The sequence below is a fragment of the Galendromus occidentalis genome, unplaced genomic scaffold (genome assembly GCF_000255335.2).
Source record: "Galendromus occidentalis unplaced genomic scaffold, Mocc_1.1 scf7180000077360, whole genome shotgun sequence".
Lineage (NCBI taxonomy): Eukaryota > Metazoa > Arthropoda > Arachnida > Mesostigmata > Phytoseiidae > Galendromus > Galendromus occidentalis.
Genome location: NW_003805348.1, coordinates 397,014 through 418,414, shown reverse-complemented (window position 1 = coordinate 418,414; position 21,401 = coordinate 397,014). Strand labels below are relative to the sequence as shown.

Here is a 21,401-nt window from a genome sequence, read left to right as displayed (position 1 = left end):
AAATCGGAATAGTCCAGATAGGTTCAAATGCGAACACTTCATTCCCTAACACTGATTTCCATGTTTTTTCGGAAAACGCCCATTGCAGCACCCAATCTCTATCCCCTGGTCTGACTCTGACCCAGGATCTCGCGGGACACATTTGAGTCTTCTCGCGCATCGAGCAGACGCTGCGCGCCCTCCTTGTAAACAAAACAGGGCATGTTTGTGGCGGCGCACACTACACTTCGATCGATTTGACCGGCGGGGATTTTTTTATTTTTGATTACGATGATACTTAGGAGCATGAGATAGACCCCGAATCAGTCTTCGTCACTATCTCCGTTGATAACAGGAACGGTAGCTCCACCCCGGAACAGCGACTCAAGAATCTCCGCAGGTCTGACGATTCGGGAGAGATATCACGCATAAGATAGATAATACACGACGGAAGCTACATGGGAGCAGCAACCGACTGTCCGAGCGCAATTAGCACACTCGCAGTAATGTCGCTTGATTCCCGCATAACCTAGCGTTTTGGGCTCGTAATCGATATAACACCTGTAGCTCTTGCTCCTCACATGTCTCGACCGAACCTCTATTTTGAGGATGTTGCTTTGGTACCGGTGAAACTTCAGGTTGATCGTGTTGTCATCGTTCAGCTGCTCAGCCAGATAAGACACAGATTGTGAGAGCTGGTAGGTTCCAGTGAATAGGATCCTGAGATCCTTCTCCGTCTTTATCGGGAAGTCAGAAATCGAGTCAGAGGTAATGGTTGACCATGACCGTCTCATTCTGTTCCATCCATTTTGTTCAGCTTCTTGACCCAATGAATTCCGGACTTGTAGCATTTGCTGCATGCGTGCTAGAAACTCATCGAACCTACCCCGATCGGATTGGAGGCGCTTCCCGAAACGGTTGTTCAAATAATAAGCGATCCTTGTTAGAACTCCAATCTTCGGAGCAGATCATTGTCAACTCGATGATCCAGGGGTCTGTATTTCTGTTTGATTATACCGTGTACAGCTTCTGCCGCCTATCGAATTTTCGTCACGAATCGAGATGCGTTGGCCTCTTCCGTGAGCAATTGTTTGCGCTGAACTTTCAAGGCTGGCATATAGACAGTGAGACCCAGTTCCTCTAGCTGAGTCTTCACATCCCGGAAGCCTCTATCCACGAAACACATGTCACCCGCTCTTAAGGAACCGCCAAGACCAGTCGGGTCTCGCATAGCGTCCGCCATGATTTTGGCATCGTTGACATTCGCATTGTAGGGTCAGCATGTCGATGACGTATCCAGTGGCTGTACGGATGGTAAACGGTTTACAAAGTGGCGCCTTCTACTGTACTGAGTACGATTTTCTCTGGTACGAGCTGTTTGCGCTTTTACGGTGACGAATAAACGTTCCATCAAATATCAGAGCCAAAGAATCTCTTGCTCCAAAGAGCTGTCTGACGAACTCTGATGTCTCATTCTGGGTCAAGTCCTGTCGCGCGCGAGCTGAGAATCCGAATTACATAGATCGATTCTAAACCCTTTGTTTAGGCGCTTGTATCTCTCTGATCTTACGGGGGTCAAACCCCTCTGGTCAGACGGAGGAGCTTACTACGAGCGTGATTGATTGATTGATTGATTGGTTGATGGTTCCGGAGTCCTCTTCGCCTAGCCAAGAGCGGGGTTCCGGAGTCCTCTTCGTCTAGCCAAGAGCGGGGTTCCGGAGTGTGTCCCGCGAGATCCTGGGCCAGAGTCAGACCAGGGAGAATAGAGATTGGGTGCTGCAATGGGCGTTTTCCGAAAAACCATGGAAATCACTGGTAGGGAATGAAGTGTTCGCAATTGAACCTATTCGGACTATTCCGATTTCGATGAAACTTCGTGTGCGCGTACATGGGTATTCGAGGTTTATTTGTGACAAAATGTCATTCATGTTTTCGAGGAACTTCGGTCTGGCAGCTCGGAGAAAATTCAATTTCGAAAAAAAACTGTGATAAAAAGTACTGAGAAGAATGGGACCGGGCTAGAATTGTGGCATTTTTCGTCAGCTTTTCAACGGCTACAAGCACGACCCTCGAGCTCTTACCGGTTCCGAGAAAGTCGCATTTTAAGATTTTCAAATATCGGCCGATTTCTCGAAACAAGCCGCGTCGATTTTTGGGAAACTCGTGGTAAAGTCTTCCACTAACCGAGACCTATCGCCCTATATAGTCACTTTTCCCGAACAGCTCATAGCCGAAATCCCCACGATATTCGGCTGCACCCTTTCGGACATGTGGTAGTTTTTCCTTCTGTGAAGGTGTACGTCAGCCTCGATCTTACTGACTTCGGTTTCTCCGATTCCGCTTCGCTCCAATCTTCTCTCGAATCATCGCAATGAGATTCCTGATGGCGACCGAATCTTATGGTACCGATTCGAGTCTCTACAACACGAGTTTTCCCTTGTAGATTACGCTCCGTATAAGGTCTTTGTGGCATCCGAGCTGGTAGATGATGTGTTCCCACTTTGGCTCTTTGATTAAGATCAAATTGGCCTCTTTGCCCTCTTCTATGGAGCCGTACCTGTAGAAGAGGGAAACTGCTCGGAGGATTTTTCACCAACACCGAGACGCCGAGAAGCTCGTCTCGGCTTCGATTCTCCCAAAATCGGAACTCAGTGAGAGGTGCAGGCTCACCGATGTGACTTCCCGATCGAATAGGCCGCATTAATCGTAGCGGCGGCGAGGGACTCGTCGAGGCTCATATGACACTGAACGCAAGCGAGGTGCATTACAGTCGGCTGAAAAAGTCGCCGATCTGTGGTAGACCTATCAAAGGGTCAGAATAGCGTCGTAAGGCATTTGGGATCACTCACCATCGCGTAACAGAAAGCGTTCGGATTGAAATCCGAGCCGAGAGCAACGATGACACCTTGCTGGATCATTTCTCTCACCGGTGGAGGCTTGAGCCGCAGGATATGAGCCGTGGTCGGAAGAACGACCGCGGCGGCCTTCGTCGCAGCCATGGCTGCGATGCCCTCGTCGGAAATCCGCTCCAGATGAGACATTGCGCGAGCTCCGAGAGCACACCCGAGCTGTTTTGAGAGATCGAGAACCGACAGTCAATGCGAAACTCGATGTCCATAATTCCGAGGTCCCGGATGGCCCGAGCCACGGAGCGGCCTTGTCCGGTGGGAGCGACCGAGTGGCGAGCCATGAATGTTCACCAGAACCGGTCAGCAAGGACTCACCTCAACTCCGTGTATGCAAGAAAGTTCCTCCGCATGGAAGTTGAGCTCATAATCGAGTTCCTTCGCCTTCGCCAGAATCCGTTTCGTAGCGTCGATCTCGAAAACACCTTTCTCGCAGAATACGTCCACGTTATCGAAGTCGACTGTAAGGAGCTTCATTAGAATAGAAGGGAGCGAGCGGGGAGAGTATTAAGCGGGAAATCTTCCGAGTGAGTTCCCAAGCCGATTCCTCAGAGCTAATCCAGACAATCAGCTCGTATAACCGTGAGAATAAACGGGGCCATCTCGGACCTAGCTCTTTCAATTTAGGAAGATCCTCGTCAGATATCTTCGTGGCGTATTCATCCGGCGTTCCTACGAAGCCTCTGGAAATCGAATACGTGCCGTCAACAACTGGCCGAAAAAAAAAGATGGCGACTCCTTCCGTCGTTGAACCTAGGGGCGAGCTCCGTCGATCTTGGCGCTGAATTAGGTTCCGAAGATAAATTCTGATGCCTAACAGCCTGTCATGTATCCTATGCTCGCTCGGCTTATCGCGCATCGGCACCTGGGCACGGCGTGAGCTCCTAGATACGTGAGCGACATTTCGATGATGTCCTGCTGCTTGACCGAGTTCAGGATCTGCAGTTGTCTCAGCTCGTCCTTGAACCACAATCCGTATCTGAGTGGGAAAAAATGGGTCACTGCATCAAGTTTAATTTAATTATTGTTCACGCATGGGCAATCATCGAGCCCTTCGCAATGGAACGTCGCTCATGCTGAGTGCTCGGTCAGATATGAGAACATCGAAGAGACATGAGTCGAACCCGGTCTTGCACTCGGCCGCAGTAGTCCCGGATTTTCTCATGAGCGTCAATCTTTCAACAAGCGATTCGGCGAGTTTCTCGTCTGATTCTTCGTGGGTACAATCAACAGTGTAGTGAATGCCGCCTTTCTGAGCGTGAATTTCCATGTACGACGCTCCTGCCAATTTCAAGGCGAATTCATGTACGCGGTCCCCGCTCCAGATCGGATGAGTGTGACCATCCACGAAGCCTGCATCAGTGGGAAAATTCGTAGGTTCCACAATCCTTGGTATTTTCATATTCGTGCCATAAAAGGAGCAGGGATCACAGGCAGGAAGTCGAACCTGGCATAAGGGAGCCCTGCTTGGCATCGAGAGTACTTTCGAATTCACTGAGGCTGTATTTTTTCTGCATTTCGGCGCCGTCTCCGATTTCCAGTATTATTCCGCGTCTGGGAGGGCAATATATATATCATGACGAGGAAAGTAACAAATCGAAGCAGCTTGCCCTGTCTCTTACGTCGGGTTCCACGCATACTGACTCATCTGTAGCTAGAGCGAGGCTGTGTCCGCGCGCCGCTCTCCGTATTGCCACTCGGGACATATCCCGTCCAGCGAGGTAGAGTTGGCCTCGATCGGTGACCTGCACAATCTCCGCACAATTGTACACAAGCAATCGTTTGAGATTCGCCATCCCCAGTTTCAATGGCCCTAGGGAAGAATACCTTATCGATGTCATTTCGGAAGACGAATCAGATCTGGCAAAGTGGAGTCATAGGGGCAAACTCACTGAGGGTACTCCTTGAACAGGTTCAAACTCTGGAATTTCTGAGAGCAGGATTTTCAGATCCCTAGGTAGGCTCGGAGAACCGCGTCCTCCCGAAACGGATCGAAATGAATGCCGCGAGTCGTAAGAGAAGGTCTCCCTGCTGTTTGCGACTGTCGGCCGACTGGTCTATCTCTCTGGGCTCGACTCGGCCACTGTCTATCAGATACCCGAAATGCAGACGTCGACTTCCACTCGTGATTGTGTTTTTTCTCTTTGTTTTGTCTGCTACTACTGGGGCTCCGAGTATCAGGGGAGCACCACTCCAAAGCTTTCTCGGCGTCGCCGTCGGCGTCGTTCGGACCATTTCAGGAACCTGCTGACTCAGATTTCCAGGAATCGAGAGTCAGCTGCAAGATTGCAAGATACCAACCACGCGCGACTACAATTTCACCCATTCCAGCTTGTTTTAGTCAGATGATTTGATCAATTTGTCTGATCGATAAAAATGTCAATTTCTGAGATGAAAACGTGAGTTCTCTCTAAAAGAGGACGTTCGCCGGGAATTTCGCGGGATCTCTGCGGGGGAAATAGGGAGAGCGGCGAAACTCACAACCTCCGACGTCCTTGTCGATCTTCGAGAGCCCATCAGGTACAGGGTAATAAAACAGAGAAGAAATGTTTCATTCTTCGAAGATATCATTGTGGACTTCTTCAGATTTATTAGCGGCTAGGTTTTCTCCAGTATCCAAGTTGAAGTGAGGCGTGCTTCATCTTGAGCAATATACAGATTATACACAGCGATATTTAAATACAGAACTCATCAAGCCTCGGAACAGATGTTTCGGAGGTCGCTAGGGAATCCTTCCATAAAAAACTCGTTCGGGGATTCCACGACATTGAAGAGACTACATAGAGTATTTTTGATGAAGACATTCAGTTAGCTCACTCTCCGCGCATCTGAACTCAGATGTCCCCATAGCCTTCTTTCCTCTGTTTCGCCCGATGAGATTACTGAGAAGGATGGATGACCGAGTCAACATTCCTCGGACGCATCTATTGTCCGCAAGGTCTCGAATATGTTAGAGTAGGAACTTTTGTTTCGCACCGTCTCCATGCAGCAGTATTCCATGAATAGGTAGTGATTCATTACCCGCGGCATTTAATATTATTGATTATTTATATCAGCTATGTGTTACGCTAGCAAAGGTAATCAGACTTGACTTTGTAAGCACGTTTCCAAATGTCGCAAAGACAAACGGTAGAGTGGAATCGGAAAAATATTACTAGTGGAGCTGTCACATGAGTGATGATGGTCCACGCCCAGAATCCATAGAAGTGCATCTGGACCGGATTCGAATCGGCTCTCCTGGTTTCCAGAGTATTGATTGCCCACATAGAGAAGTTGCAAAGAATGAGGAACGTGACCATCTCTCTGCCGGGTTTCCGTTCCGCTTGGTCCTGGCTGTTGACATATCTGCGCGAGGCGTCCAAAATGAACATTGTTTGCAAAGAGGCTTGGATGAGACAAGCGAGCGCGGTCAGGATAGCGAGCATTGTGCTCTCTCCCCCGTCGAAATGACCTCCGATTATACTGAAAACGTTGTAAAGGTAGAGCCCGCTCTGGGCTACGATCAACAGAATTGATTCCAGATCGAGATTCCTAGAGCGATTGTAACGTAGTTCTCGGACTTGAATCAGGGCGGTTATGGTAGCCAAGGACGCTAGGACGTAGACGAGCAGCTCAGCTATGTGGGCTTCCAGCACAGCGATGCTCCTGTAGCCGGGCTTGTTGATCAAAACGAAGAATAGAATCAAACTGATGATTGAGAGCACAAGTACCAGCAGTCCCGTGAAAAGACCCTTGTTCGCCTTAGCGCAATCGACTTGATAATAGTGGCGCTGTTTGCCCCCACCGTAAGTTGTGGCCGATGAGCTGTCGTTGAAGACTACTCTTGAAGAACCGACATTCTTCCACATGATATAGAGAACGCCGGCGCAAATTAAACTGTATTCAATGGTGCAAGGAAACAGAAACGGGGATGCGTTCTGGACCAGTTCACCCATGATGTTGTCTCGTTGTCCACAATAGATATCAGGAAACGAGCGCTTCGACCTGTTGTGGACCGCTTCAACGATTTGCTCGATTATTTCTGTGTGGTTTTCAACGCTCGGGCTCGATGCTAAATGATGCACAACTTGAACGTGATTCGGGATATGCTCGATCTTGATGTTAGTGGTAGAATTGCCCAAATCGAAAATCTGATGCTTCGTCTCTTGGATCAACACGTGCAACCAGACGCAGAGGTTGCTCGAAATCATATGCATCAGGCCGAAGCGAGCAATGGTTGTGTATCTGAAAGAGAATCCCGATGCCATCATCTTATTGCGGAGCGATACCAAGATGAGGAAAAGTCTCGACTTCATATGCGATAATTGGGCTGACAAGTCTCAGCTAGCAATTCTTCATTTTAGAAGTAGTGTGCTCTCACCGGTTGATCGCCACGCGCGAGTTTATGAATATGAAGTAGAGTTGGAAAAATGTGAAAGCCATCCTGGAGGCCGGCGTGAGATTGTGCAGGATGCTGCATTGATCCGTGGATTCGTATTCGAAGAATTGACCGAATTCGAGGCCCGAGTAGATCATGCTGCCGGTGCCGAAAGCCACCGCTCCCAGCCTGTGTCGACGAAAATGAGTTAGGTACTATCGACGATTCATTCTGGCTCTGGCTCCTTCCTTCACATGAATGAACCCGAAATTCTATCTTTCAACCACAGAAAAAAGGGGGAATCCAGTCCATCCCCGCGTTCCCGATTCCCTTTCTCTTGATTGATCTGATGGGGTTCTCACCTGAGGTAAAAGCTCCCTGCGTGAGACATTCTGAGTTCATATGCCGGCATGCGGTTGGTTTTCTCAGTTGCTTTGGTTTTGGTGAAAATTCGGAACTTGTCCATCACCGTTTGAGTGACTCCAGAAATGCGGGAATTGCTCCGCCCCTTCGATCCCTTCTGGTGTGGGAACACGAACAAATACATGAACAAGAGAAACAGGATGCTCCCCAGATAGAGGTAGAGGTAGAACCCTTCGTAGAACACAGCCGGTATTCTCCTCGATATGACTTCCGCCATAGGGAAGCAGATCCCGAGAACGATCAGCAGTTTCGCGTAAAGAGCACTCAGTATGATCACCAACGAATCCCTGCGGGACACAAAGTCGTATTCGATTTCATCGACGTTGTTTCCGTAACATGCTGATCATGATGCCAAAGGTTTTGACTTTTTTGTTTTCTAGCAACGAGCTCGAAGGGGAAGAAATCTCGCCCACCTGTCGCTCGGGCCAACGTGACGCACGCCAGCGATTTTTGGAGTTATGGGCAGCGAAGAAACCGATCCTCCGTAGGAACTTGCTCTCGAGATTGCCGGCCTGGGAGAAATATCGATGTGGAGACTGCGTTTCGATCTGCCCTCGTTGGGTCCGATCCCGGAGTCGTCCGACGCTCGTTGACCCACGGCGACGCCGGAATTCGATATGAGGGCATCGGTTGTTTGGGCTTCGTATTCTTCTGCGGAAGTAAGACGTGATAAGCTGTAACATCTCGTAGATGTATTTGCTTTCTGCAATTTCTCAAACTGTCCATAAAGTTGGAGTGCTCCCTCGCCTCTCGACTCTTCGCTTCCGTCGGTCCTGGGGACGCGTCGGTGGGTCAGAAGATGGCCGAAGTATCGCTCAGAAGTCACAACCCGCCGATGGAGCCGCGAGGAACTCATCACGCAGATTGAAAAATTATCATCGAAATCGAACAGCACCTCCATGATGCACTGGTGGTGGCGGTGTAGGCTTCACGAAAAATGCAGCACCGAACAGGGGGTACAGGGGAACGGAACTCCATGACAAGTGTGACTCCACTGCGAACGGTTGCTCTCAATTTTTCTTGCATGCTCGACAATGGCCCCTCAGATCCCGGAACCATTAAAACGCCACAAAAACTTCTGTGCGCGGCAAGTTACGGCTGCGCGCGTCATTGGCAACAGTTTCTTTTGTTGGTTTAACCGTTTAATATTCATCTTCCCTCGCGGACTTTTTTCTCGGTCGTTTTTACCCGGCAAAAACCACCTACCTCGGCAACAACTTCCCGTTCGACAGAAGAGGTCAACAACAAGACCTCAGCCGGAGAGATCTCGGCGGAGAGAAAAAAAAAACTCTTTGCATGAAGTAAACCCGTCTCGGCATCTATGAGCGTCCATATTTCGCAGAAAAGTCTTGTGACTCGGTGAATGATTCACTCTTGTAAGTTCCGGGGAGCTTCTAGAAAGTTGGGTCGATTCTGAATCGCAGTTCGTTCTGGTTCGACGATGACTCTTCACAAAAAGATTTCTGGGAATCGACCCGACGCTTCCCAACTGCTGCAGCTGCCTCGATCCCCCGCCGTGTGGGAGGAACGTGCCCTTGAGGCAGGGTGAGTATAGAAAAGGAGATGCAGTGGAGCTCCTGGGGGAGGGGGCAGCTGCGGATGAGGTGCGGTTCACGCACGACCAGCGGGACAGGCTAGGATTGCTTTAGGAGGCGCGGAGAGAGTCGATCGAAAAAACCGATGAAACTGCGACGAGTTGGGATATCCAGATCACATCGACCTGACAGAGGTGTTGTCATGTTATTTTCGGCTAAGTTCTGATACGCTACCGCTCATCAGGAAGTCCGATCTCGGCTTCCACCGTTATTTTGTGCACCAGAAAGCGGCGGGATGGAACGCGACAAAAAAAAACGGGAAAACCCTCTCCTGAGCGAGCTGACAAGCGACGATACTGGATGGCAGATCAGCAGCCATCGATGGATGAATTGATCGATCGATGATGGACGATTTTTGATTTGAATATGGCGGAATAACGGTGCCTATGACGATGAAGTAGACGGCGGCCAGAATCTTAGGAATCCGGCGAATATTCTGACGGTTTGTGCTCGCATCCCCAACTAGATGGAGGTCTGCGTGTTTCCAGTCCTTCATTCATTCACTCACTCCGAGGCTGACATCGTCGGAGAATTTCGGGAGGAGAGGAAAGCGGGTTCCCACACGCCCCCGGTCGACGTCGACTTAAATTTCGGAGGAGCGCTCCCGAAACACGAGTTTCGAGTCTTCCCTATATCTTTTTTTTCTGTGAATCGTTCCACATAATGAAAGCGTGTCTGACTGACTGAGACAGCCACTCAGACCTAAACAGACCGAAGCAGGGCTTGCAATCAGAACATCGAATGCCCTGGCAGCGTTCCGCACTGTTGATATCGTGCCATCGGCGCACTATGCAATGATTAGGCCGCGATTCGTAGCTCCCATCATTCGCTCATCTTGCCCGCTCAACGCCCACGCTATGGAAACGACGGAGTACCGCGATCCGATCGGCGGCAGGTCCTTGATCGGCAAAGTGAACAAGAATGAGGTGTTCTTTTGGCGTAATGAGCTTTGCAGATGAGGCTTTTGTAACCAGCGAGCATACAAATACTGATCGCGTCTTGGACACGCAGCGAACTGCGCAGCCGGCGTTTCTCGCTCTCAGATCAGAAAATGAAGACTCGCCCATTGGGTCGTAGGTCGAACGCATGATTCAGAATCAGAACTGTAACGGGCGTGACTCGGAAGAGTGGCGTCTCCAGATGCGCCCGATTCCGTACGACAAAGAATATCCATACGGAAACGCCCCCGACTTGAGGATATGTATAAAGTCGCGGTCGATACTCACGAGGCATTGATATTCATTCCAACTTCCGAACAGTCCCTCGATAGTTTTATTGATAATGTTATTATATATATATACATCAACAGCGTTTTATAAATAGGATCTATCTTACATTCTGGTGATGAGTGACTGGGTGTGTTGGCCCATTCAAAAATAAATAAAACACTCTGTCTCAGTCAGTCCAGTTTCAGTAAATTCCGTGATTTTGGCTTTCGATTGTTCGAGAGTATTTCACTATTTCGATGATCTAGAGAGCAACCTCGAAAAGTAGTCTCGGGCTTGCGCTCCCAATTCCAGGATATTGACCACGATATCGAGGAAGACCCTCCGGCTTCCGGCCAAGCTCCCGCTCTTGCTTACGGATATAATTTTCTCCCAAGGAGAATCCGTCCGGTTCGCAAGTCTGTATCGAGCAGAATACGAATAGTTTATTAGACTATTCAAACGCTCAGGATGATTCGTGATGATAGCGTCCACCCCCGATTGGAGGATGTTCTCCATGGCGGACGTCAAATCAATAGTCCAGTAATAAACCTTCCGCACATAACCCGACGGAGCGTCGCGGAGATCGATGACTTCCCGCAATCGGTTCTCGGGTCGCATGCCTACGAGACAGTTCGTGATTCCGTCGCCTTGCCAGATATTTTTCCTGATACCGAGCGATTCGTACATGGAGGAAATCTCAGCGAGATACGAGTTCATTCCGACGTCATATCCGATGTTTTTCGCGTATTTTTGGTTCTCTTCTTTGTTGAGTTCACTGAGAAATCCCTTCAAGAACATCCTGTCCTGAGCTCGGGGTATCGAGACGAGAACATTAACGCGATGGGTCTGATTCACTTGGTACCAGAGATGATCGACGAGCTTCGTGAACAGATCTATCCCGGCGTATCGTTGCGAGGCTTTGGGCACCTTGGACTCTTCGAGTTTGAGGTCAAGCATCAGCAGGGCAATGTTCCTGCCTTTATGAACGGTCACTTCGCGCACGTACTTCAGGTAGTCGGAGAAGCTTGAGCGCAACATGCATCGTCTGAAGCAATCGCATGGTACTCCATGGTAGGTGCTCAGCGCGGAACCGTCAGGGGAGAAATTCACGTCGGCCTCGATCGCGTTGGCTCCTCGGTTCAGGTAATAATCGATCTCCGGTATCGAATTCACCATGTGCGCAATGTTATAAAACGGTCGTCGATTATCTTCCACCGATGACACTGAAACGATTCTGGCGACAAGAGAAACAACGGTGATGAACAAAACATGCGGCGGATCGCTTGTCACCCGGGGCATCGTTGCGGACCTCCGGCGTAACAGGTGACGGTTCGAAGAAAGAGGTTCTAAAAAACTTCACGGATTATGCACTAGTCGGTCAGCGACCTCAACGGAACGCGTGTTTCTGCTTCAGCGTTCGGCTCTCATCTGGCGGTCGGTTCTGCGCCGAAACCCCGAGGCGCGGCGGTGCTCGTCGTGAACGGCGAAGGCTCCCACGGGGAAAGGGCTCCAGGTTACGGTACGTGCTTCCCGTGAACCTGAGATCATTTCCCGAGGTCCGGAACTATCATTTCTCGACGTCCGGAACCATCATAGTCTTCGGTCGCCACCCATGGCATCATGGCACTTCGAGGAGATCTCAAAATGAGTCCCTTGGAGCATTTTCCCATCGTCTTCAAGGCTTCGATGGGTCGTTGGGTGCAAGCTGCGCTTTTCAGACTGCTGTCGAGTCCGGAGATTTGGAAAAGTACGGGAAGTCCCGATAAAGGTAGAGCAGCGCGTTCCTCATCGCTGGTCTGGAAACACCGCGAGCCTCTCCGCGAAAGAAGTTATTTATTCAGTCAGTCATTTTCAGGGATATCCTCGAGCTTCTGTCGGGTAACGCCTAGGTTATTTTTTTCTCAATTATTTTAAACAATTCTCCTATAGTACTACGTTCTTCTACAAGTCTCCTATAAATCATCATTCATTCTCAAGAACAAGTCTCTCGGCGAAAGATCAGTCCCCTGATAAGATGTTGAAAATCCGTAGCAAAACTACCGATGCGGCGACTCGCGAGGAAGGAAACAGACTTCTTCGGAGACTCTGGTCCCAATCTGGGATTGTTGATCCTCTTCCTATCTTCCTAGCATGAAAAATTTCGAGACGTAAACCCCGGCCTGGGAAGCCATATCCGAAATGTTCGACCACGTATCGCTCCACATCTGAAGGTAGCCCGACGGGTCACCCGGGGTACTCTTGGAGATAATTTTCTCCCATGGAACATCGCTTCCGTTCGCGAGACGATACATTCGAGAGTTGGCGCTCACGAGCCGGTTGACTCGCTCAGGATGATTCGTGATGAAAGCGTCCACCCCCATCGCGAGACCATGCTCAATAGTGGTCGTCATATCGGCCGTCCAGTAGTAGACCTTGTGCACGTACCCCTTCGGTTCATCGCGCAGTGCCAGGACTTCTCGCAGACGCCGGTCTGGTCGCATCTGAATAAAGCAGTTCGAGATGCCGTCGCCCTGCCAAATACGTTCAGAGATGCCCAATGAAGTGTACATGGATTCGATTTCGTGCGGAGCGCCATTCATTCCCACGTCGAATGCGATTTGGTTTCGATAGTCCTCTTTTTTCTCTGCACTCATTTCTTCTAGCAATCCACCGAAAAAATATCGCCTTCTGACGCTCGGTATCGAAAGCAGGACGTGCAGTCGTTCCGTCGCGGGCACGTCGTGCCACAGATGATCGACCAGCTTAGAAAACAGATCTCTCCCAGCGAATCGTTGAGCCTCTAGAGACATTTCGAAGTTCTCTAGCTTCAAGTCTAACATGAGCATGATGAAGCCTCTGCCTCTTGAAGATCTCAAATTGCGGACATGATCCAAATAATCGGTAAAAACAGCGCTTTGATAACACCTCCGAAAACAATCACACGGCACACCATGGTGGAGGCGCAGCACTGTTCCGTTGGCAGCAAATACCACGTCAGCTTCGATCCCGTTAGCCCCGAGTTCCAAGTAGTAATCGATCTCTTCTATCGAGTTGACCATGTGCGCGATGCTGAATATGGGCCTTCGTTCGTCTACAGTCTCCGAAGACGCTTCGGAGAATACAAAGAGAAGCACCGAAAGTCCGAGCGTCGCCCGGCACATCGTTACGAAGGCTCGAGATGAGGGAACGCTGGGGACTGAGGGAAATTCCAGGGAAACTTCACAAATTCTCCACAAGGGTCACGCGGACAAGTTTCACACAAAATTGTGGATAAACAATCCTCCTTGACGGCATGGACCTTCGGGGGAGAGGGCTTGAGTTTGCGGATTCTACAGAGACGAGATGAGGGCGCTGACGTTTTCTCTCGTCATGCGAGGGAAGCGCGCACGTACAGCGGATTTCGGAAGCTCAGCTGTTTTGTCAAATAAGCAGAACTGGATCCCCGAATCAGTTAAGGCTCCGATTCATACCACCTCGACCTCAACGGATGAGACGTCCCGGCAGAGTAGAGTCCCGTCCTGTTCTTCGTGGTTCCGACCAATTTCGGCCAAGGTGAATCTCCCAACGTAGCTATTCGGTACTTATGGGAAAACTTTGTCCCGATCAGGCGAGTTAGTCGGTCGGGACGGTTAGTGATGATTCCGTCGACATTCAACTCCAGAATTTTCTCCATAATCACGGGTATGTCGACGGTCCAATAGTAGACTTTTTGTGCGTAGCCCGATCGCGACTCGCGTACAGCGATGGCTCGTCGCAGACGCGTCAAGCTCCGGACCGCGGAGAGACAATTGGTTAAGCCATCGCCCTGCCAGATATTCTCAGTGATTCCGAGTGATCTATACATTTCGGAAATTTCTCTCAAATCTGGATTCATGCTGACATCGAAACCCACACTGCTCCGATACATGAAATTTTTCCTTCTCTTGAGCTCGCTGACGAATCCCTCGAGGAAACTTCTCTCTTTGACGCTGGGTATCGAGATGAGAACGTTGACGCGCCCTGAATCGTTCAGTCCGTTCCACAGATAATCAACCAGTTTTTTGAACACATCGACGCCGGCTCGGCGCGCAGATTTCGGCGTCATGTTAGAGATCTTGAGATCCAGTAGCAGCATGTTCAAGATTTTCCCTTCCACGGCTGTCACTTTCCGAACGTGTTTCAGGTACTCGACGAAATCAGTACTCGCCATACATTTGCGGAAGCAGTCACACGGGATACCGTGGTGGACGCTCGCGGCAGAGCCATCCCCAGAAAACCTCAAATCAGCTTCGATGGCGTTCGCACCCTTAGACAAGAAGTAATCGATTTCTCCAATGGAGTTGACCATGTGGGCGATGATGAAGAAAGGTCGACGCGAGTCACTTGCAGCTCCAAAAACACAGAAAGTCAGAAACGGCAGAAGCTTAAGCGCGAGTTGAGCCATAGGGATTATTTTCCGAAACGCAGGGATATTTGTATGAGTGAAACTCTTCCAAGAACGTCACGGACTGTGCACTAGTCGGCCAGCGACCTCACCGGATCCCTTAGCTTGAAAATCGAGCTTTTACAGAGCTCCCTAATATTCTGAGACGCGTTCTGTTCCGGCGGAGCTCGCGTAAACTGTCAGCTGATCGAGGACTCGACTCATGCCGACGGATGGGGACCAAGAGTGAGCGCACTGATCCACATTGGAGCTTTATACGAGATTCGAATACGTGCGAATGCAGCTATCCGAGTCCGAGTTTCTCGGCATCTGCTCCCACGTAATGCACTTGTCTCACCGAATGACCCGTTCCGTGTAAAACTGAGCAATCAGATTAATTATACGAGCTCATCCCGATCGCATATCCCGCGCGGAAAACTATGGAATCACGGAACCGTGAGACACGAGCGTCAAAGGTTGAATATTTGGAAGACTGTCCAAGCTCCGCTCAATGAATACTGGAAGTTCCCATCCGGCCTATAAACTCTGATGCGGAAAGCCGCTGGTGGCTGTGGATTGGAGGTGCTCCATATCCGACTTGGAACGATGAGTCGTTCGAAAAACCCGTCCGGGAATCGATCGCGATTTCATTTTTCGAAGCGCGCTCCCTGGGACATATCCTGAATCGGGGGGAACGGAGCTCACATGCGAAAAACCCAACCCTCAGCCGACCGGATCGATACCGTTATTCGTTCGGGAAAACAATCAACCGAAAAGTGTCAGCTGTCTTCGTTCGCGCTTGAGTTTCCGCGATCGTAACCACTTCCGAATTCGCTCAAGGAAGGCTCTATCGAAGGTATACAGTACCGATTGTCTCCGTATTCACGCCATTCCAGAGCAGTGAGGCAATTATTATTCCGTCGCAAAAAACGGCGGTCGCCGCAAGCGACGCCAGCCGTCGTAGCGGAGGAGTTCCGGCGGCTCCGGCTACCTTCCAAGCGGAACACGGCGGCGCAGGGGAAAATTCATTCAACTCGTTTATGTCGTTACTGTGGCCCGGGTGTGGCACGACTGTCTGTTTTTGTCAGCTTGCCTGCTCTACGTAGAGGACTGGGCTCCGAGAAGAATTCGCCAGCAGACAGCAGGAGTGACACACACGACAAAAATGACGCGGAGGAACTCCGGCGGACCATACAATGGGAACTCTTAGATTGGTGAAGCTTTTCGGCCGCCTCAGGAAGCGACAATACCGTTGAAATCGGGTATCATTATCTCCACTTTCTGATCACCTATAATTTCCCGACTTCATTCGTTAGCTTTCAGTTTCCCCATCGTTTCTCAATCTACCGGACACCCTTATGTTTGGGGTATCCGATGCGGAATCAGCCGAACATCTCCTCGATTTAGGGCTCTACGGTAGATCATACATCGGTTGAGCCAAATTCTACTCTGAATCCGTAGAACGTCTACTGAGCTGTCCGAGCAGTCCGTTTTTCGAGAAAAGGAATGCTTTGTATTTCCCGACGCGTTAAAACTACGAATAGGGGACGACGACCGCTGGCTCGTGCGGGGTGCGGTTCGATTCGTTTTATCACTGAAAATTCCCCTTTCAGTTTCTTCAGAGGAACCCAAGTCCCGGATCAATGACCAAAGAACCGCGCCTCGTCGACCGTTCGAAACTTCGACTTGCGAGGGAGTTCGATGAGGATTTAACAGAAAATCCCTAGCGTATCCTCGTCGGTCAGCAGCGACGACTGGATTATAATATGCGGAACAAGCCGATTCGGATGGAATTTTGTCATCTTGGCCGAGCGCCGAGAAACCGTGAGAGCTTTACGAGGGCTCAATAACTTGACAAATGGGCCGAGCGTGGAACCCACTGATGATCCGGTGGTGAATCCGGATCAGTCGCTAAAGGCAACAGAATATCATGGGCTCGGAGCGCGACGGATCTTCGTCATCGATGTCAGTCGGACGCTTTTCGGAATCCGATTTAAAGGAAGCCCCACACAACGAGGACGACAACGACGCGTCAGGCTGTCAATTTAGCCATTTCCTCTTCTGTCGATGAATCATAATGAAATTATCGGCCACATCACAGTTTGCGCACCGACCGCATCGCAGAAAAACGGTCTGTGACGCGGTCGGTGCGCAAACTTTCGCTTCAGTGAGCTTGTCGGAAGATTACTAACTCGGATTGCTTGACCCCGGCGGCGGAGCAAACTCTCGGAAGCTTTCACCAAAACCAGAAAGTTAGTCGCGGCCACTTCCCGTGTCTTAGTGACGGCGTTCTGGATATGGGAATCCCGTGTGCGTTCTCGGAAAACGAAGACGTAGCTGTCCACCAAACAGCGAGGATGGTCGAATATGCTGAGGGTTCTGAGTCACGCCGTGCCATGGAATCACCGCCGGCCCCCGTTGACATCAGAACGGTAGTGTCGACCCGAGCTCTGAGCGATAGACCGAAGACTGAATGTTCTTGCTGGAGGCATAGACTGTCCCTGGGAAACTCGATCGGCGGGAACCTCCTCGTACCGCGCTCCCACAAACTCGTGATCCTCCCGCCGAGCGGAGCCCCATCGTCCGACGCGTTTAGAGAACGTAGAGCTAGACCCCTTTATCGTTGTAAAGTTGATTTCCGGTCATAATCGTAAACCTCCAGCGATAGGCTCCGTTCCAGTCAGGGAGATATTAATGCTGCTGATTAGTTCGAGATTTTGCCGCCGTCGTTTCATCGCGCTACCGCAATTCGCCATCGGAAGGTGCTAGATGGAATCTGCTTTCGACTAGTTATACTCACGCTCATCAGTGCTGTCACCTCCAGATTCGCCTTTGCTCGGAAGAATCATCGACACCGATCGTGGAGTCGGTAATACTGGGATGACCTTGGGACCGTGCATGTCACAGCCGTTGCTCATTTCTGGTGTGTCCGGGGGCGTGATGCCGGGGGGTTCGACGCCGACGAAACTGAAAATCAATTTGAGATTTCAGAGCGGGAGCAAGGCTGAGGGACGAAACCGTAGTCAGAGAGATATGCCGATCGGGGCTGCTTGACGGAGACTGGACCGCCCTCGTTCTCGAATCGCGATTCTGATATGATTCGGAGGTGAGAAATTCTCCCTCGTTCGAGAGATGAGGATCATAACGGAAATGAGGAGCTTCCCACGGATGCCGTCTCTTGCGATGCAAGGTCTCTATATGAGCGCAGCTGATCTTCCGCATCTTCCGCCTCAAATGAACGACACATAGCAGACTGGAGATTGCTTACAGCTGTGATTGTCCGGTGTCATCGATTCTACCGTCGGCATCAACACACGACACAAGCAACAGCGCGCGAACGCCCACCCGCACATGAATCACATGACGGTCGAGAAGAACAGCGAAAAACAGCAAATCGGCGGATAGATTCAAAAATACCTTCTACGTTGTGCGTACCGACACAGTGGACTCGAGGTCATTGTCCGAGGGGACCTCAATGAGGTCCTTCGTTGGGCTTGCGCCTGTTGGAGGAATCGTTCGAGCATGCTGACCTCGAGGCACCCAACTCGCTACTGGTCATCTAAGTACTGCTCGCGCTCGAGAGACCACATCCTTATTACGAGTGACCGTGAGCCTTGTACCCCTTGCGCTCGAGCGTTCCGAGATAAGGCTTGTTGTTTTACGCGAGAGTCAACGACACCACGCTCGCGAGGGGGGCCTCAGCGTGGGCAACTTCCTCGAGAACCAGAACGCCAGACACGGAGGCCGCCCACTGGAACACGCGGTACATTTATCCGTCGACGCGCCGACCGAATCCGACGGGATCGACAATAGGAGTCGAATCGACGCAATCGCAAAAGAGGAGTTTCCCTGCGGCATCCGGATCTGCTCAGCCCGGGCCAGCTCAGATGGTGGGAGCCGGAGTCTCGTGGGGTTCGAAGGACATGGATCGGGCCTCGTCGGGGCCTCCGACCTCGTCCGCGAGCCCTCTTCCTTTGCGGTCCTCGTACGAGACGGTAGCGGAACACGAGCATCGTATCTAGATGGAGATTCGACAGTCCAGGTGACTGCCGTTAAGATAATCTCAATCGACGAGCGTCTTTGTCGCGAGCGTTTGTTGCCTATTTTGGGCCGCTACGCCGAAAAGAGCAATAGCGGTGTTTGGCACAGACAAAACCGGTAGCTAGTACCTTCGCCAAGCTGGCACTTCTATAAACGAACAGTGGACATAGTCTGCTATCGCAAACTAAACCGGCACCAGTTGCCTCTCGAGAGCCGCTAGATGGATGTCGATTGCAGGAGGGTCGCTATTTGCCCCGGCTAGTTGAGAACCGGCGCAAAGTCTTACTCACATTAGTCTCGATTACAAGGAGCTAGTAGTGATGAGATAGCGATACGTCTATAGTAGGGTACGCTGGAGTGCGCTCGCGAGCCAATTCACAGAGCGAAAGCGGTGGCTAGCAGGGCACATACTCACTTCATACATTTGCACTGATGGATGAGGAATTTGACCTTCTTCGGTAAGAGCATAGGTCCAAGTATAGCCTGCTGGACCCAAAAGCTATCTTCACTTGTGTAACGTTTGAATGGGTTATGAAAAAGCTTCCAATCAGCGGTCGCGCGACGTCTTCCCTCCTAGAGCCAGAGAGGGAATGGAGATCGTTCCTGAGATTGCCTGGCTCGGCCTAGCTTTGAGAGAGTGTTGAGGTCGGTGTTGAGTCTCTTCATACTCTTCCATCCGGTGCGATAAGCCCGAAGATTTACATATTTTCGCAAGACTACGAAAATAATTCTCGAGATTATCTTGGAAAATAATAAAAGCTCTTGGGAATCCCTCCGTGAGGAATTCTCGATGAACTCTGTCCTGGAAGATCTTTGCACCTTCTGTTCTTCTTTGTTGATGCTACGTAAGTGATCGTATTCAATGTCAAGGAACGGAGACCGTGGTGAACTTTGCGATAAATGAATGGGTTCCCACGGGCTTGTAGCAAGGATTTTGCGTCAAAGGAATTCCTACGCCGGGGGATTTCCGTGACGAGCGAAGGGAGATTCTCCCCGTGAAATAATAACGATTCTCCCAGTAATAGCCCGGTGCATCGTTTCGTGAGAGCGAACTGAGCATGGTATGTAAGAGTACCGAGTATCCATCGGTAAACAGATCAGCGGCGGGATTCGACCCGAGATCAGATGGATGCCGACAGAGCATAAATCACCATCAGTCGCTCCATTAATGGAGAGTGACAAGACACGAGTACTGATTGTCGTCACGGCCATCTAACATCTTCAGGTGTTACATGCATACAGCTCAGTAAATATATCCAGAAGAGTAAGCGAGAGCGAGCGGATCGGGAGAAGGGGCGAACAGGGAACTCCCAGATTCGGTCATGGAATTTCCGTTTCAGGGAAAGAGAGGGGAAGGAAACGAGACAGCTTTGGTGCGACGTCTTTGGTAATCAGAACGGTCCTACAGGACCTCCGGGGAGGTGAGCATGGTGTTGACCGGTCCTCTCCAACACCCATTCCTCCCGACAAGAACATGATTTGCATTCCCAAGGAAAATTCCATGTCAGGCATCGAAGAGACTCGACGCAAGTTCGGATACGATGCGCGGGATACTTCTATGCTGTGGCTTACGTAAGATCGTCTCTATGCGTCAACCCATCAACCGTCTCTCGAATCGCCGTTCCTATTCTTCATCGTAGATTCTCCGAGTTCTAATCCGAAATCGAAGTTAATTTATTCTAATCAGAGAAACCTTGTAACTAATCAGAAATGCCTCTCTCTTGCGACCGATAGATGCTGAAAGTCCCAATGAGGAGATGCAATGTTCCCGATAAAGCGTCGGATGCGACTCTAGTACCTACAACTCTGGAAGACTTTCACCTCCCTTATACACGATGCGCTGATGGGTTGTGCGCGAATTTCAGTCATTACGATGGGAAGCGGAAGCGGAATTATATTGCGGAAGCGCGGTTACTGGTGTCACCTAATGCATTCGAGTCCATTGGACGAATGCGTCCTCAGAAGCACTTCAATATCGTAAGAGCCGGTGCGCTTCTAAAAGCTTTTTGGAGAGTCTCTTCACATAGATTGAGTTCTTATCTGAGGGGATAAATGTTTCTAACCAAGCGAGTTCGGGGCGGTCTGGCATTTATCAGCAGTCGTTTTAGTGTGTAGATATGTAAATTCCCCTTGCATGCAGAGGCAAATACATCTCGCAAGGATTATTGCTACACATGAGATAAGAGGAGGGAAAACTCCTGCCTCTAAGAGAAATTTTCCGACGAAAACAAGGAGCCCGCCTGTCGAGCAGAGCGTGAACATGAGGTGGGCATCAAAGGCGATCCGCATCTCGAGAGGGGAGAAAGTAAGGATGCGTACTAAAGACGCCGAAACCCGGTCAATTTAGGGTTGAAAATGCTCGAGCGTGTCGGATTTATTTGGATTTCCCAGAAGTGATTTGCTTATAAAGAATTGATCGAGTCTTCGATATGAGGTATTCGCAAGCTCTTCGATGGTCACGTCAACAGTCGTATAAACCCAGAATGGGAGAATGGGTGCTGTAAAATTCGG

General features: G+C 50.3%; 4 protein-coding genes across 4 annotated transcripts; all 4 read right to left on the bottom strand.

Moving 5' to 3' along the window:
• Positions 1 to 2,006: 2,006 nt before the first annotated feature.
• LOC100902730 (probable imidazolonepropionase) lies at positions 2,007 to 4,985 on the bottom strand. Its single transcript, XM_003742262.2, has 10 exons — positions 4,778 to 4,985; positions 4,530 to 4,698; positions 4,333 to 4,439; positions 4,010 to 4,238; positions 3,751 to 3,864; positions 3,495 to 3,568; positions 3,204 to 3,346; positions 2,829 to 3,047; positions 2,650 to 2,753; positions 2,007 to 2,536 (listed from the first exon to the last, which is right to left on the bottom strand). The coding sequence occupies exons 2-10, from the start codon at positions 4,679 to 4,681 to the stop codon at positions 2,398 to 2,400; spliced, it is 1,281 nt and encodes a 426-aa protein (XP_003742310.1). The 5' UTR covers positions 4,682 to 4,698; positions 4,778 to 4,985; the 3' UTR covers positions 2,007 to 2,397.
• An 841-nt stretch (positions 4,986 to 5,826) lies between these two features.
• LOC100902588 (proton channel OtopLc) lies at positions 5,827 to 17,762 on the bottom strand. Its single transcript, XM_029111145.1, has 6 exons — positions 17,650 to 17,762; positions 8,079 to 8,316; positions 7,605 to 7,952; positions 7,246 to 7,431; positions 7,003 to 7,109; positions 5,827 to 6,936 (listed from the first exon to the last, which is right to left on the bottom strand). Exons 1-6 carry the CDS (start codon positions 17,747 to 17,749, stop codon positions 5,954 to 5,956), a joined length of 1,962 nt encoding a protein of 653 aa, XP_028966978.1. The 5' UTR covers positions 17,750 to 17,762; the 3' UTR covers positions 5,827 to 5,953.
• Positions 10,718 to 11,686, bottom strand: LOC114828169 (phospholipase D StSicTox-betaIC1-like). Its single transcript, XM_029111146.1, has one exon. The coding sequence runs from the start codon at positions 11,642 to 11,644 to the stop codon at positions 10,718 to 10,720; it is 927 nt and encodes a 308-aa protein (XP_028966979.1). The 5' UTR covers positions 11,645 to 11,686.
• Positions 12,483 to 13,551, bottom strand: LOC108864120 (phospholipase D SpeSicTox-betaIB4-like). Its single transcript, XM_018639114.1, has one exon. It carries the CDS (start codon positions 13,504 to 13,506, stop codon positions 12,586 to 12,588), a length of 921 nt encoding a protein of 306 aa, XP_018494630.1. The 5' UTR covers positions 13,507 to 13,551; the 3' UTR covers positions 12,483 to 12,585.
• Positions 17,763 to 21,401: the final 3,639 nt, after the last annotated feature.